This window comes from Alligator sinensis, unplaced genomic scaffold (genome assembly GCF_000455745.1).
Source record: "Alligator sinensis unplaced genomic scaffold, ASM45574v1 scaffold643_1, whole genome shotgun sequence".
NCBI classification, from domain to species: Eukaryota; Metazoa; Chordata; order Crocodylia; family Alligatoridae; genus Alligator; species Alligator sinensis.
This window is the reverse complement of record NW_005842783.1, coordinates 318660-337096: the sequence shown is the minus strand read 5'-3', so window position 1 is coordinate 337096 and position 18437 is coordinate 318660. Positions and strand designations below refer to the sequence as shown.

General features: G+C 41.0%; 1 protein-coding gene across 1 annotated transcript in view; it reads right to left on the bottom strand.

Moving 5' to 3' along the window:
* UBASH3A (ubiquitin associated and SH3 domain containing A) overlaps positions 1-18437 on the bottom strand; it is a 37869-nt gene that overhangs the window by 15345 nt on the left and 4087 nt on the right. Inside the window, exons 3-8 of the mRNA XM_025191057.1 lie at positions 18001-18187; positions 15611-15809; positions 13347-13516; positions 12214-12422; positions 7620-7746; positions 699-807 (exon numbers count right to left, since the gene is read on the bottom strand). Coding sequence (XP_025046842.1) covers positions 699-807; positions 7620-7746; positions 12214-12422; positions 13347-13516; positions 15611-15809; positions 18001-18187 — 1001 coding nt within the window. The remainder of the gene's footprint in view (positions 1-698; positions 808-7619; positions 7747-12213; positions 12423-13346; positions 13517-15610; positions 15810-18000; positions 18188-18437) is intronic.

Genomic DNA, 18437 nt, shown 5'->3' with positions numbered 1-18437 from the left:
CAAACAAGGAGAAATTTGCTGTGTAGGATTCAACTAAGACATATATATTGGTAAAAGCTGTGCAAACATTTCTTATTATTGTCAATATTTTCCTAGCAAAAATTACCATAACCCAGAAGATCTTCAGCCCAATGATTTCTTTCCCATTTCCCACAAAAAGAAAAAAAAAAAAGACTATTTGTTTTACCTCAGAATCACCCTCCAAAGTCCAGAAAACTTGAATTTTCACTTAAAACCAATGATGCGATCCTACCGGTTTTTCATAAAACCTGCTTTTTTTTGTTGGGATAGGAGATAACTGTGTCATCTGCTCTACAATAACTTCCCATATACATACTCTTACAAAGTAGCATATAAAACCTAACTTATGGCAGTTTACTCCTCCATGAAAAGGGCTAAACTACTATAATTTAGCTTTTGCTGATCAAGGGGTAAAACCATGCACAAGGTTGGTTACTGAAGAGCAACTGGCAGTTGGTAAATCCCCTCCCATCTTTTACTTCGTTAGTAACTTGTTCGTGTGCCCAGACCCAAGGTGTTCTGTCTATGAACTATTTCTGTCTATGAACTATTTTTCAGCATTAGCATTTCATTCTGGTTTGCAAACATTTCCAAGCAGTAGTTTATATTTCACATATTATCATCATCATTTTTAAATCTGATTTGTTAAGAGCCAGTCTACCCATTCCTTTACTTACCATCTGCCATTAAACATTGCTGAAACCAGGATTTCCCAAAAACTTGATCCAGTCTTTCCCCATGGCGCATCACCAGCAGGCCTCTTCTGACAGTAATGTTCTGAGAAAGCTGGATGAGATCATTTATTTTGGTTATAGTATCGCCTAGAACCTATGACTGAGATATTAGTGCCTTTGTGCTGGGCACTGTACAAACACAATAAGGAACAGTCCCCTTCCTGAATAGCTTATAACATAAAAAGACAAAAAAGAGACAGGGTGAAAAGAAGGAAGTGTTGTTATCCCCATTTTACAGGTGAGGTTCTTAGGCACACAGAGACCTAATATTGTGTCCCTTGGGGGTCAATGGAAAGTTGTTATGACTGTAGTAGGCTACAGATTAGGTTCTAAATGCATGTTCACTCTAGGAAAAGGGTATGTTGCTAGCATGTGAGCTTCTAGCATGGACAAGACTATTATAGTTTCCATGCACATTATTTTCTTGAGGTAAAACAAAAGAAGGAAAATAGCATTTACCCCAGCTAGCTAACAAGGTTTTTTTCTCACTTCTGCCCACAAGAATTTTCTCACCAGGAGGGCAGTAAAACACTGGAGCAGGTTACCCAGAGATGTGGTAGATGCTCCATCTTTGGAGGTTTTCATAACCCAGCTAGACAAAGCTTTGGCTGGAATGATCTAGTTGGGGATGGTCTTGCTTTGGGCAGGGGGCTGGGCTAGATGACCTCCTGAGGTCCCTTCCAACCCTAATTTTCTATGATTCTGTGTTACAGGCATAACTCCTTGTCTATACCAGGACAGAGAATATCTTTTTTTTTCTTTTCTTGCACTAGTGAAAGAAGGTCTAAGTTGCTTAGACAAAGTCTATAGTAATATGTGATAGAGGCAGGAACTAACCTCAGACCGATATTAAAGTCAAAGCTTCTACTCAGAGATTATCCCCTTCTCTTTTTGATTTGACACACACATGCATATCTTAAACAGTGCTGGATTTCTTTAAAATCTGTCCAATGTGTATATCATTGACAGTTATGTAGATATATTTATAGGTAAAAAATATATTTCTTATAAATTCAAATAATCTTCTCTATGTGTATATTATACTGCTTTGAGGAAAGCAAATTTAAGCTCAAACTCAGAAGTAGGTCAAACTATTTTAACAACTTCCTCAGTGCTGATTAAGTCTACCATCACTGCTGGGGTATACAAGCTACAGCTATATGTTTCCAGTGGTACACATCAAAATGAGTGAATACATGAGGATGCAGAGAATGAGAACCCCATGAGGGGTTCTAGATGCAAAGAATGAGAAACTTTTGAAGAGAGCTTGTACACTAAACCATATCATAGCTCTGCAGCAAGAGAAAGACTTTTCAACTTCAAGAAGAGATGTTACAGTACAACAGTGGGAGGATTATGGTTCACAACTAGGGTTTTGTTGGCTTGCTATGCTGGTTTGAGGCAGAGGGAACTTCCATCCTATGGCCTTTCAGAACGGATGTGTAAAAAGCTGCAAGAAACAGGCTGTGGATTCAGTTACAACTCTGAAAGATGTGTGTGCAATGAGCATGTAAGCAGCAGTGTCAGGAAGCATTTCTGCGGGACATATGCATTCAGTGCATGCAATGCTCTTGCTCAATGCTAGAATAGTGTGAGTAGGAGTAGTTTGCTCCCAGTGCCACTTTACTTGCGCTTTCTGGGAGGTAGTGGGATGACAGCTGTCCCTTACTTTGCAGTGACTCACTGTTTCCTCTAGGGCTGTTAACGTTCCTGACTGCTAGCTACTGCTAGCTCTTCTGCCTCTCCTCCCATCTCCATGCTCTGCCCTGACACTCAGTTTCTAAGAGTATCATGGCTCTGCATTACACTGGGTTTGTGATAGGAAAGTCACGGTAAAACAAAACCATGCAGCATCCCTGTATTCTGCACAGGGTGTGGAGATGCAAGGCCAAAGAGTGCTCTAGGCATGAATTACATTAACAGATCCTAGTATTATTAATGCTCTGCTTAGGAGTCAAGACAAACACTTTCTGCTCCAAGTCTGTGTTCTGTGTCCACATTTTTCTACATTCCCAGCAGCTTAACGGAACAATGTCAGTGCAGGTATGATAGAAATCTGATCCATTCATTTTATTTTAGCTTTATAATACAGATCATGAATACATCAGTCTATTCAAAAATACAGGTGGTATATAGGAGTTGGGAAATATCCCTTTAAATAGCTTGGGCCTTATATTGCTGAAGCCATCAGCATACTTCCAGGGAAGCTATACAGTCAGCTTGCCAGGCCCTGCATTTTATATTTGTATGCAGCAATTGGTTGACTGTGTCTGTGTGGTTTTCCATTTTCCTAATGTGTGGACAACATGGACATAGCAACGCCTTAATCCTCTGCTACACACATGGGAGGCATTCTGTTGCAATTGGGCCCATCTGGTTTGGACCAGAACTTCCCTCCACGTTCTGGCTGCCAGTTATCTTCTGCTGGGAAGTGATATTTCCAAAAAAATTAGGTTTCTGAAGTGCATGTTTACATAGTTCAGACCTGGCCAAATCACAGAGGAGGAGCTGGCAGGAAGGATGAATAAATGGGGTATCTTTTAACCAGGTTCAGGAGACAATTGGACAAACTCACACAGGAAGGATCCATTAGTACCTATTACCATATTTGCTTCCATACCACACACACTTCCGCCCCACTCAATCAGCCCTCCAAAATTGAAGTACGTGCTGTAAGCAGAAGAGATGATTTTTCTTCACTGGAACAGAAGCATTGCTGCCACTGGGCATGTCTACATGCATGCTTTAATACACATTAGCCTATTTTAATGTGCATTAACGCAGTGAGATTTGCTGCGGGGACACCCTCCCCCTGATCAGCGGGACTGGTCTGAGGGGAGACACGTGCCCCCCATGACTAAGGCGGCACCAGTCGCCCATGTATCCAGAGTAGGTGATTGTACCACTTCTGTGGGGAGTCTATTCCAAACCCTGGACACCCATGTTGTAAAGAAGTTTTTCCTTATGTCTATTCTAAAGCGGTCTTCTAGAAACTTATAACCGTTAGTCCTAGTCTTCCCCTGGGGATCCCTGGTGAACAGACATTCTCCCAGTCCCTGATGCATGTCCTTTATATATTAATAGGCTACCACCAATTCCCCTCTGAGCCTTCTCTTCTCCAGGCTGAACAGACCTATGTCTCTCAGCCTGTCATTGTATAGCCTGCTCTCCATACTTCTAACCATATGGGTAGCCCTCCTTTGGACTCTCTCAAGCTTCTCTAATGAGTTAATGAGAATTAAAATAGGGTAATGCATATTAAACGTCACTTAAAAACCATGCTCTTTAGTTAATGTGTATTAAGACCTCAGAATGGAGGGCACTTTTACATATGCTCGGGGAGGGGGGCAGTGCTTTAATTAGAGCGCCTCCAAAAGCACTTTAATTAGAGCGGCTTAATTAAAGTGCCACCATATCTCCTGTATCAGTGTTGCTGTGCTTAAAAATGGCAATGGGGACACTTGAACTAAAGTTCGTTAAGCATGGGGACGCTGATACGTGAAACTCAGAAGGCTGCTGGACTCAGTTAATCAAGTCTGTTCTGATGTACTGGAATTCCAGCACATTGGAGCAGTCTCCACGCTTATGTATAGGCACCCGGAGGTATTAGATTTAATGCACATTAACTAAAGTGTGTTAATGCACGTGTAGATGCGCACTTTAATGTGCATTAGAATTCACTAAAATAAATTGTGTTATTTAGTTAATGCACATTAAGACAGGCTAATGCATATTTTCTTAGTACCTCACAATGGAGGGCATTTTTACATGTACTGTGGGACACACCACCAGGTGCTTTAATTAGTGAGCTGAGGTAATTCAAAGTGCCCACACATCACATGTATCAGTGTCCCCGTGCTGGAAAAGTAGCGGTGGAGTGCTTTGAAATAAAGCTCATTGAATGTGTTTCATTTCAAAGTGCCTTGCTGGTATTTTTTCAGTGTGTAGATGCACAGGGCCACTGATAACATGGGAGGCTACCACAGTGTGTTAATTACCATGCTCCAGCAGACTCGATTAATTGAGTCTGCTCTGATGCACCGGATTTCCAGCGCATCGGAACAGGCTCCATGCACATATATAGGAGCCAGGAGGTACTAGATTTAATGTGCGTTAACTAAAGCACGTTAATACACGTGTAGACATGACCACTAGTGTGAACAATATTTGCCAGATTATCTCCCTATCTGAATACAGGCCTTTCCTTGATCTAGAAGATCCTTTCATTCTTTGCACATAAAGAGAAGTGTGTCAGCATATTCTGCACAGGGTGTGGAGATGCAAGGCCAAAGAGTGCTCTAGGCATGAATTACATTAACAGATCCTAGTATTATTAATGCTCTGCTTAGGAGTCAAGACAAACACTTTCTGCTCCAAGTCTGTGTTCTGTGTCCACATTTTTCTACATTCCCAGCAGCTTAACGGAACAATGTCAGTGCAGGTATGATAGAAATCTGATCCATTCATTTTATTTTAGCTTTATAATACAGATCATGAATACATCAGTCTATTCAAAAATACAGGTGGTATATAGGAGTTGGGAAATATCCCTTTAAATAGCTTGGGCCTTATATTGCTGAAGCCATCAGCATACTTCCAGGGAAGCTATACAGTCAGCTTGCCAGGCCCTGCATTTTATATTTGTATGCAGCAATTGGTTGACTGTGTCTGTGTGGTTTTCCATTTTCCTAATGTGTGGACAACATGGACATAGCAACGCCTTAATCCTCTGCTACACACATGGGAGGCATTCTGTTGCAATTGGGCCCATCTGGTTTGGACCAGAACTTCCCTCCACGTTCTGGCTGCCAGTTATCTTCTGCTGGGAAGTGATATTTCCAAAAAAATTAGGTTTCTGAAGTGCATGTTTACATAGTTCAGACCTGGCCAAATCACAGAGGAGGAGCTGGCAGGAAGGATGAATAAATGGGGTATCTTTTAACCAGGTTCAGGAGACAATTGGACAAACTCACACAGGAAGGATCCATTAGTACCTATTACCATATTTGCTTCCATACCACACACACTTCCGCCCCACTCAATCAGCCCTCCAAAATTGAAGTACGTGCTGTAAGCAGAAGAGATGATTTTTCTTCACTGGAACAGAAGCATTGCTGCCACTGGGCATGTCTACATGCATGCTTTAATACACATTAGCCTATTTTAATGTGCATTAACGCAGTGAGATTTGCTGCGGGGACACCCTCCCCCTGATCAGCGGGACTGGTCTGAGGGGAGACACGTGCCCCCCATGACTAAGGCGGCACCAGTCGCCCATGTATCCAGAGTAGGTGATTGTACCACTTCTGTGGGGAGTCTATTCCAAACCCTGGACACCCATGTTGTAAAGAAGTTTTTCCTTATGTCTATTCTAAAGCGGTCTTCTAGAAACTTATAACCGTTAGTCCTAGTCTTCCCCTGGGGATCCCTGGTGAACAGACATTCTCCCAGTCCCTGATGCATGTCCTTTATATATTAATAGGCTACCACCAATTCCCCTCTGAGCCTTCTCTTCTCCAGGCTGAACAGACCTATGTCTCTCAGCCTGTCATTGTATAGCCTGCTCTCCATACTTCTAACCATATGGGTAGCCCTCCTTTGGACTCTCTCAAGCTTCTCTAATGAGTTAATGAGAATTAAAATAGGGTAATGCATATTAAACGTCACTTAAAAACCATGCTCTTTAGTTAATGTGTATTAAGACCTCAGAATGGAGGGCACTTTTACATATGCTCGGGGAGGGGGGCAGTGCTTTAATTAGAGCGCCTCCAAAAGCACTTTAATTAGAGCGGCTTAATTAAAGTGCCACCATATCTCCTGTATCAGTGTTGCTGTGCTTAAAAATGGCAATGGGGACACTTGAACTAAAGTTCGTTAAGCATGGGGACGCTGATACGTGAAACTCAGAAGGCTGCTGGACTCAGTTAATCAAGTCTGTTCTGATGTACTGGAATTCCAGCACATTGGAGCAGTCTCCACGCTTATGTATAGGCACCCGGAGGTATTAGATTTAATGCACATTAACTAAAGTGTGTTAATGCACGTGTAGATGCGCACTTTAATGTGCATTAGAATTCACTAAAATAAATTGTGTTATTTAGTTAATGCACATTAAGACAGGCTAATGCATATTTTCTTAGTACCTCACAATGGAGGGCATTTTTACATGTACTGTGGGACACACCACCAGGTGCTTTAATTAGTGAGCTGAGGTAATTCAAAGTGCCCACACATCACATGTATCAGTGTCCCCGTGCTGGAAAAGTAGCGGTGGAGTGCTTTGAAATAAAGCTCATTGAATGTGTTTCATTTCAAAGTGCCTTGCTGGTATTTTTTCAGTGTGTAGATGCACAGGGCCACTGATAACATGGGAGGCTACCACAGTGTGTTAATTACCATGCTCCAGCAGACTCGATTAATTGAGTCTGCTCTGATGCACCGGATTTCCAGCGCATCGGAACAGGCTCCATGCACATATATAGGAGCCAGGAGGTACTAGATTTAATGTGCGTTAACTAAAGCACGTTAATACACGTGTAGACATGACCACTAGTGTGAACAATATTTGCCAGATTATCTCCCTATCTGAATACAGGCCTTTCCTTGATCTAGAAGATCCTTTCATTCTTTGCACATAAAGAGAAGTGTGTCAGCACATTTAGGAAAACGTACATTTTTTCATTTCTTTTGCTACATTTTGATCTGCATAAGGTTTTTAATACATGGTAAAAACAATATATTTATAGAAAATATTCAAACAGAACAAAAATACTCCATTAAATGTTAATTTAAAAATATATGTTTATATGAACATACTGTGTCATTTATGTATTGGTCAAACAGTAAGAAGTGAAAAACAATTACCTGGCAAGCAAGCATCTTAGTTACACTCTTCATCATTATTGGATTATGGACTTCACCATTCAGCTTTGCACTAGGTTCACTTTCATCTTTGGTGAGCAGTCTAGAAGATGGAATGAGTGTGTATTCCCTGTGGGAAAAATAGAAGCAACGACTTATAGAAAGATAGGATTCTTAAGGCATGGATTTGTATACAGGGAAGTCAAAAGCAAAATTCTTTTTTACTTCAAAAGGAGTTGCACCATCGTGTGCTAATTTGATGTTATTCTCCAAAATACATGTGAAAAAGTGATGCCAGAGTACTTGTCATTTGCCAGGTTTTTCGCTAATGAACAATACTATCATAACATGTGCATTCTTTGAAAGCTAAGGAAGCAGCTTGCTCTTGTCACCTCTGTGACAACTGTCACCACTACCTATCCTATGCCCATAAACATCAGTGATAAAACTCCAAATGAACTTCAGTGCTGAATAAGGCTCAGGCTCCTTCCTGGTATCACCCTACTATTACCATTTTACAAAGGATGTAACCATGCACAAAATAAGGAGATTTTAACAACTACACTTTTACACTGTTCTAATACTTGAGGCCTCCAAGATTTTGGCCCTCACATCTCTTTTGTCCCTCCTTCCTTTTTTATGGCTAAATGAGTCAACAGGTTATGAAATGACTGGGTACATTTTCATGGACATGTGGACCTTCTTGGCTGTAGCCTCAATGCAAGCAACACATGTTGGGACAATTTGTTTGACTCACAAATCACAGTAAATCCAGATCCTCAAAGTGACTTGTGCTCATATCCCCCATTGGGCTAATTTATGAGTCATAACCCCTGCACCCCCATCCCCCTGCCCCTGAGCAATAGGAGGAGACTAAGTGGCACCGCATTAGGAACAGTATCAGACATATCCCTTTGATATAGCTCTGGCTGAACTGGGTCAAAGATTTGCCAAAGCTGAGATGACCCATCAGACTGGCATGATATGAGGCATGCCAGTTTATGTAAATAAAAACACACAAGGGAGTGATGTGGCTAGCATTACATCCAGCCACTGTTGATTCCCCAAACTCAGTGACTAGGAACTCATTTTATAGCTGGGTCAATGGAGGCCTGGGGAGGGGATACAAGCACTTGGTACAAATCCAGAACAAGTCTCAAATTCATACTTTTGGATTCATAATGTGGTGGCCAGATACTTTACTGGCTACCACCAGGGCTGTACCTGGGGGGGAGCAAATTGAGGTGACCACCCAGGGCCCTGCGCTTTGGGGGGCCCTGTGGAGCTGGGCGGAGCAGCCGTGGCAACTCTGTGCCACTGGCTTTGCATCCAGCCACTCACTGCCTGCCCCCCGCCCGGGTCATTGCAGATGGCTGCGGCAGCTTCTTCAGGTCTGGGGCACATGGGGTTGGGGCAGGGGAAGAGCCCTGCATGGGCTGATTTGCCCTGGGCCCCACACCCTGCTTGGGTCGGCTCTGGCTACCACATTCCTAACTGCTGTCTTACACCACAGCATATTACCACTCCTCCCTTTCCGTCAACACTGGTTCAGCTGCCTAGTCAATGACAAAAGTGTAGTGGCAATAAAATTTTCCATCTACATGTTCTGGGATGACCAGTTCTGCTTCTGCCTAGATGTCCAGTTCCAAAATCTGAGAAGCACATTTTGAGCCATAAGAAGGTTCTTATTAAACAAGAATACTTCCTGTTCCAAGTTTTCATTTATATGCTCTCTATACATTTGCTCATGCGACTCCTAAGCTAAGAAAAGCATGTTAGAACATTAAACTATAGTATATGATGGTAAGCCATGTGTGTAAACCTCCTGAAATGTAAGTGTCAAACAGGAAATTATACATGGTTAGCTCCCTCCCTCCACCCTTCGAGGATACAGGACTATATTTTAGTCCTTTATACACCAAGTTGAGCTCTTATCTGTATCATCTGTTGGGCATGTGACTACAGAGCTAAGCACAGGAAATGAAACAGATGCCTTTTGATATGAAGTGATATCAAGATCACAGTGGCAGTGACGTAGAGAAGCGGCTTCTACATCTTATTACTAGTTATCACTGTCACCCTTAACATGAACAGGAGGAAAGGAGAAGTAGTAAGTAATACAATATATATATATATATATATATATATATATATATATTTATTTAAGTTATCTATATGTTTAGGTTATGCAAAAAAGTATCTTCTGCCACATTACTTATGCAAAACTTGGTGTGACAGTGTTCTTAGACTGAGATGTATGTTAATCTCAGTCTGAGATGTATGTATACCAATTGTCAGTGTAGAGTGACTATGCTTGCTTCCCACACTTGTATAAAATATAGATTGGCCTTAAGGAAGTTAACAAGCCATAAAAATCAACAGGAGAGATGCTCATCTCCTGTTACACAGAGAATGGAGCAAACTGGCAAGGTAGGGTGCTCCTGTTTCTAATGTATACTTGACCCTGCCAGAAGCATACAGGATTTCCCTGATTACAGTATCTCCAGCATTTCGCTATACAGAGTCTATGGATTTCTCCATCTTTTAACGAAATGAAGACAGCATGCAAACATATGCCAAATTTGTTTTTCCCTGGCGTTTTTCTGTCAGAAAAATCAATTTTAATATATCCTGAGAGTTCCTTCATATGCAGCAGCACTTTGGATTTTATAAAACTGTAAATGTATCTGCAACTGATTTAAAGTCACTTATGCAATTATGGTAAAAATAGACTCTAGTTAAATTAAATCATCATTATTTTTTTTGAAGATACAGTAAGTTCCCTAAATTGATAGCACATCATCTGTTCAGATTGACTGAATTTTCTATGGATTTTAAAATATACTGTTCATTAGTTTATGAGTGGTAATTAATTATGCAGCAGCCATTTAAGAAAGTTCATGTTTTGGGTCTTATTTTCTCCAGCCACTCTTAGCAAAAGCATTGCTAGTTTTTGAGAACTGATCACTAACCTGCATACATTCTAGCAGGCTACAGCATTTAAGAATGGCTACTTTTAAATGTATTACTGGTTGATTTATTGAGGATATTCATCAACCTTTTCCCCTATCACTTCATTTGTTGATATATATTTTACTTCAAAGGAATGTTCTTGAATCAAAGTCTTCATTAAAAAAACAACTGTTTTTATTCATTAGAGTTAGAAAAAGCACTTGAAAATAAAGTGCTGTAATCACTGTCAAGTAGTCACTTTTTATACTTGTTATCAAAGAGAGGCTCCTCTCAGGAAAAAAAACCCCAAAAAACAACAGGAACTATTGAAAGTACTCAGAACCTAATATTGTATTCAAGATTCTTTCTAATAAAGACACTGGAGAAGTCTCATACAAGAGCACTGCGTTGTTGCAAATGTTAAGGCCACGTATGCTTGTTTCCTCCAAACTGTGTAGAAGCCATGCTTGGGGATGTGGGAGGAGTCTGGTATATAGCTTGTCAGGGAGATTTTAGGAAAGAGATGGATGTCTTGTGTCCCTGATGAGTCAGAGATAAACCTGTACTGCACTGTTAGTGATGTCCTTCTAAAAATGAGGTGTCAGTGGGTGGAGGTGTGAAGGATGTGTGCTGTCAGATGCCTTAATAGTTAATTTCCTGCTTGAGGTTGTATGTTGTATACCTTTATATACATGTGTATTTGTTTGTGTGTGTATCTGTACACACTATATATACACTACATAGTGTGTATAGATACACACACTATATATATACATACACACATATATATACATATATATAGTATATATACATTTATATATATAAATATATATAATATTTATTTATATAATTATACATGTAGATGTAGCATACACCTCTATATAATATTTTTCCTGTATAAATTGAGCTGCCAGAATGCTCTTGGCATTTTCTACACACATACAAAAACATATTTCTTGCTTAGCCAAACTTAAAAACCAAAGAAAAGAAGAAATACTGAAGGATGGAAGATGCCACACAGGAGAAGTGATTAATGTGACCATAGGCCTAGTCTTGTTAGTTTCTTTTCTTCTTTTGCCTTTGGAGGTACAGATGAGTACCAGGAAAGAATGAGTGAACAAGGAAAAGAAAATGGAAAAAGGAAGGGAAGTAGATGACAGCCTGAAATAGATTCATACACACATACTCTAGAAAATAATTTTCTGAGGTTTGGCTTTATTACAAAGAAACTAACAGTGCTCTGACACAAACTCCAACCCAGGAGGTTGTCTGCCTCTCTCCAGGTTTTCCTGCTCCCAAGCTTCACCCTTGTTCAACTCTCAGTGGCCTATTTTCTCCAATTTTTGGTGCTACTGCATGATACATTTGCATGCTATGTGCTACATTGCACAGCCAACCCTAAGCCCTCTGCCCATACAGCCTTTCCCAAACTCCTTAGGTGCTGGGTGATGTTAAGCAAGAACTCTGTGCTGGAGTGAGCTGGCCAGAATCAACCAGCCTCCTTGCAGGTGTCCAACATCAACCAACAGAGTCCAACAGGGGGAGTCAAGAGAAGAACTCTGCTATTGTGGTGCATCATGTAAGGGAGCCCGGTATACAATATTCATGTATTCCTGTGGCAGTTATGGAGAGGAGTTTCACTAACCTGTGTTTAGCCCATGTGTCTGATTCATTGGCTCTCTCTGTGTAATTTTCAGGAAGAAATCCCCTGCAGCCAGTTCGGTGTGAGGTACCAATCACCCAGCCTTCACTGACATCAGATTGCTGTGTTCGGTCAACGAATATCAAATCCCCAGCATTCAGCATTAGTTCATCAATGTTCTGAGGCTTGTATTGGAAAATTGCTCGCAAGGTCTGATGGAGAATAAAAAAAATGTCACTTCCAGGACTCTATTATAAATTATGGGGAATTTCAGAGAAGATCTGTGCACTGTACACTGAAAAATCAATGCCTTTTGTATACAGTAACTTATTTTTGGATGACACTTTTCTTTAGCAGAGATAGAGTGTAATAGTATAGGTCCAATATATACATAAAATGAATGTCCAGTACATTTGGTCTTCATAAAAAAGTTACGTACAACAACAATAGATTAGTAACTACATAAAATATTTTATGGTACATTTCCCACAACAATTTTCATTTCTCCCATATTGCCAATAAAATCCTGCTATAAGATCCTGAATAGCACAATATACTGTATTGGAATGATATGTTTGAAAACTGCTGAAAAATCAACATGAACATTTAAAAAAATTTATTAAAAAATGAAAAATGTGTCCAGTTTTAATCGCGGCTCTTTTAATCAGAAAATTATAAGGGACAGAACTGTTCCCTATATTGAGTACAGATATTTCTCAGACTGGTACAGTTGGGATTACCACCCCTAGCCCAGGAAAGCAATGATCTTCCATGAAAGAATACTATTACTTTCAAATGCTATTTATGTATTTCCTGTCTCCTTATTTTCCTCTTCCATAAAAAATCTGGTTTGCTTGTTAAGAGTATGGAATTAAATACTGCTGATCTGCATGTCAGATCATCATATAATTCTCCATAGATATCTTCTACTGATTTTGAACACAGTTTTTTAGTTTGTGGATGTACCTAGTATACTAGTACTGTATATTAAATCAATGGATTGATTTACTTCTTTCATTAAACTGAGCCAATGGATTCTGCACAGACACATTTTTTCTCAATGGAACAAAAAGAAACAAATCTGTGTTAGAAAGGCTTTTAAATATGTGGCTAAAGGAGAATAAATAATGCTGTACCTGGTAATGTACAAAGCGCATGTCCCTAGAGTACAGAGTAGCTATCCACTGGCAACCCTCTCCTGGGTTGATAGATCTAGCCAGTTGTTCCAAGGTCTTCTGATGGTGAGGATAAAACTTATGAGCCAAAGTAAGGTGGAGCTGCTTTATACAAGGCTTCACATGGCAATCTAGGAATTAAAGAATCATGCTATGATATCACCAAATAAAATTAAGATTACCTATGCTGTTCACAGATGTTGACATTATATTAGTCTTTCTAGCACCAAGGAGCAGAATTGTACACTAGTGACTTCCATGCAGCATTTTAAACAATGTAATAATGGTAGAGCTGACTGAATTCTTGGCCAACAGTTTATTTACTGAAAAATGTTTTGATCACCCCAAAACTGAATACTTTAAGATGTAAAAAGAAAATCTGGATTTAGATCCCTCATGATGCTGCTGTTATTCTCTCCCCACTTTTATCCAATAGCCTTGGGATTAGTGCACTCACCTAGGGGGTGGGAGACCTGGATTTAAATTTGTTTGCCTGAATGGATTTGAACCCACGCCCAAGGGAGTGCTGTAGTCCCTATGCTATATGGATACAAAACCAGGATGTTCTCAGTCGCCTTTTGATGGTGTTTCCCTTTGCATCAATACATGAATAAACATTTGCTGAAGCAGACTGGAATTTACATGTTCCACCCCCAGGTGAATGTCATAGAATCACAGAAACACAGGGTTGGAAGCAGCTTTGAGGAATATGTTATCCAACTCCAGGCACAAATGCAAGAAAGCTATCCCTAAATCATTGCTCTCAAACACTTATTCAGCCTCCCCTTGAAAACCTTCAGTGAAGGAGATTCTACAGCTTCGTACTACCTTACTGCACTAACAGTAAGAGGGAAATGTGGTGAAGGAACCTCCAGCCCAACTTCCTTCCTCACCCAAGGAGAGAGCTAGAGTCCCAAAGATCACATCTGCCTCTCCCTTTCCCAAGCAGAAGCAGTCCTGGCTAGTGCAGCCATAGGTTGACAACTACCCATGCAAACTCAGGGGGCAGAAAAGGAGGCCAGGATCAACATTTGTGGCTTAAAGGGAGATGCATAGCACCTGTGTGCAGATCTTCTGTATGCTGATGAAATTAGATGTAATGAGTGGTAAACCTCTATGACAGGAAGCTATTCTGATAAAATTACTCTGTTTCTTTTTGCATTGGGCCTTGTTGTTCCCTTTACTAACTATTACAAAGGCTAAGCTACTGGTGTGTTGAGACCACTGCCTAACATGCTTCCCACCACTGTTCTCCTTATTTCATTGAATTCTGCCATCTCTCTGTATGTGTGCACCATCTCCTGCCATGTAGGTGGCCTGTATGCTTCCTGGGGCAGGGACCCTCTTTTTGTTTTATCTGTACACACCATGTAGCAAAGTGGTGTCTTGGTTCATGACTGGAGCTCCTACACACATATGCGGAGCCAACTCTGATGCACTGGAAAGGCAGCGGTCAGTGCAGACTCGATTAAGCAAGTCTGCTGGAGCACAAAAATTGATGTGCTCCAGCAGCCTTTTGCATCATGTGTATCAGTGTTCCCATGAATGATGCGTGCCCCTGGCAGCTGGGGGGGGCACGGCGATGGTGGGAGCACAGCAGTGGTGGCGGTAAGTGGGAGCTCCCGCGGGTCAGCGACTACCCACAGATGCTGCTGGCAGTGTCGGTAGTGGTGGGGTGGAGGGCAGGTGGCAAGCGGTGACTGTCAATGGCACCTTTTTGTAGGGGGTGCACTGCCATGCCCAGGGGGTGCACGTGTACCGCCTACATGTCACCCCTGAGCGTCCCCATGCATCTCTGCACTGAATAAAAGGTGGAGGAGCACTTTGAAATAAAACACGTTTGATGAGCTTTAGTTCAAAGTGGCCCACTGTCCTTTTTTCAGCACAGGGATGCACGACGACGCTCATACATGTGATGCATGAGTGCTTTTGATTAGTGCAGCTCGCTAATTAAAGCGCCCAGTGCCATGTTCCACAGCATGCATAAAAATGCCCCTAGAGACTATTTCAGTACAATTAAGATATAAGAATTACTGAGGCTTTCTATGCTGTCCTTCATTGTAATCTGTAAACACATCCCACAGCTGCACAGTAAAATGCTTATCACCCCCCTCAGAGTCCTTGGCTCTTCCCTCTCTAAATAATTAGGCTATATCAAGAAAATCCATGAATAAAACCAGTTTTGTTCTACAGTCTGCTCAGTTTCTACCTGATGTTGATCATACCTGCTAAGGCGGAAGCCTCGCTAGCAAAAGCCACAGCAAATTCTTTCATGATATTTGCATGGCTATCGCTGACAAAAAACCCAAGGTAGCTGGTAGATGAATGTAGTGATAGGGAAGGGACTGGTGGAAAGGTATTTAAAAACCTATCACCAACTTTCTTCAAGGCTTCATATAAGAATTCCACTTTCTGGTCTTCACACTAAAAAAGAAAACATATTGGCATATGCATTACAAATCAATATCATCCAACCGTCACTGGTTCAGCTTCTCTGAGAGTCATTGCAACAATGCAAGAGAGGCTGAGCAATGCAACATTTTGATATTATAATAGAATACTTCCAGTACAGAGTATAATATAGAGATATTATGGAATATTCCCTTCACTTGTAAACTACCTGATCATATCCAATTCAGGTAGGAAGTGACCAAAAGATCTAACCATCTGGCAATTATGCATGGACTTATAAAAAATCAGACAGAACAGTCCCTTTTCTAGCAGGCATATGTTCAAACCACAAAACCACCATCATAATTAAGTACTAATCGACACTCTTGCTGGCATCATAGCAGGAAGGATGAGTACTGAATGTTCGTGCAGTGTAAATTACATTCTAATTGCTGAAATGTTTCCATCATAAACACCTGAAGAGCATTGTATGAGAACTTGCAGATGCCGCTGCTTATTCATCCTTTCTTTGCTTAATCCAGACTGACTGTGGGCATATTTCAAGAGCAGTAAATTCATTACAAATTAATAAATAATTTGGAATAAGACTTTGGCTCTGAAGTGCATAGCGGCCAGGTTTTTATCAGTATTTAGATGCCTGAAGGTATAGACATTGGTGCCTAGGGATTTACAAACATACCTAAGTGAGCAGCTTAGGCACATTAGTATGGCCTACTAGGCATTAATCTGCATCTTTAAGCTTCTTATATTGTAAGTCTGGTTTTGGGTTACTTCTGGACAATGGTGTGAAACACAGAGCTGCGGGCCATATCCAACCTATGGAGCCATGTCTTCTGGCCTGTGGGGCCCCAGAGGGTTTGGGATTCAGGGCAGGTTAGGAGGCCCAGCCAAAGTCCAGGACGTGGAGCCCACTGGGGATGTGTCAGTGGTGAGGAGCAAATGATAGCTGCCTTAACCCCTCTGGCTGCCAATTTTTGCCCCATTGATGCCACTCACCTCACCACTGCCACCTCTTCCAGATACAGCCCGTGAGGAGCCCTGTGGTGTAGCGTGGGGTGACTTTGATACCTCTGCTTTATACTTTCCAGTCATTTGGGCCCAGATCAACACACACATTAAGGCACAATTCTCAATGCACAGTGGTGCTTGCTCTCTTCCAGTGCAGAACGACATATGCCTGAGGGTCTAGATACATCAAAGGACATTGACTGGAGTTTAGCGCTATAAATCTGGACTTGAGCCACTTTTAAAAATGTTCCCCCTTGGCAATACCAAGGTGCACAATGTGCCCTTTATGATGGATGCTGAAATAAAGATTGCGCTAACAAGAAAAAAAAGCAAAGAGCACAACCTTTTTTTAATAGATATTTTTAGCACATGGAACTTCCTCAGTACTGAAATTTCAAAACTGAGAGCAACAGGCTCCAGTCATCATCCAAAATAAGTGAGAAATGCATTCATACAGAGGAGGCTGCCACACAAGATACATGTTTGAGAGTTTGCTCTTCTGTGCAAACTGCACACCTTATTTTCACAGTCATTTGGCAAATCTGGTAACTGCATATCTAGAAGGTCCACAAGAGGTAATATAGCATCTTGCTCGAGCATCTGATTTAAAGCTACAGTCATGCTAGCTGCACACAAGAATTAGGTATGCAGTTGCATACACCTATTCATATATGGAATTTCAAATAAGAGACCCTGAGCATCTGAGTCCAGCCACTGCACTCCCACAAGACTTGATAATTTCCCTTTCCTACTCTCCCTGCTTCTCGTAGCTAACATTTTGTTGGCCTCAACACTCCAGAGCATTCAGCATTCAAATATTTTTCAATGAGATTTTTAAATTCAGAGAGCAATAAATGCAGTTAGTTCAGCCACTGTTCCAGCATACACTAGGATGGAAGAATTCCAGAAGATGACACTTAATTGTGCACGCACAACTTTGTACATTGGATCACTCCTTGTGAGAATTAATTTTGCATTTGTGTATGCAAGTGATGCACAGGTAGAGACCACGTGCACGCACAAAACAACCACAAGTGGATTTTGCTCACATCACTTTTACTAGTAAGTTTTATGCAGAATAGCTGTATGTACAAATGAAAACCCATGCTCAGCCAAATCCAGATTTCACCCTTCTAGTTGTATTTTACACTGGCAAAGCTGTTGTGCTCAAGACATTTTTTAAAGGTTTTCTTACCGTAAAGAAATCACAAAGAGTTATGTGTGGAAAAATCTCATGGGCTCTGTTTTTTGCACATTGGCGTTTGCTCTCTCTCCAAAACTCCTGCAATTTGTCATGAAGGGGGCCAGAGGGGCACAAGTAAAGAGCATATTCCTGAGGGATTGGATCATCCAGAGAAGGATCATTACAATGGGAATGCAACCTAAAATTGAGAGCATATTATACAAAGTAAATAAAGCCACAGCTGTACAAACAGTCTTCACTCACCTTGGCAGAGACAGGTGCAAGAAAGGCAGAAAAATAAAAACTGAAAAGGTTGTTACTTGAACAGAAGCTTAGAATGAATTAAGAATAGGTTAAAACTAGAACTGGTAAACATTTCTTACTTTTTCTTTTAAATGAATGATTTGTTTCTTTTTGGGGTGGATCCAAGGGGGCATGCAGTGGTGCAC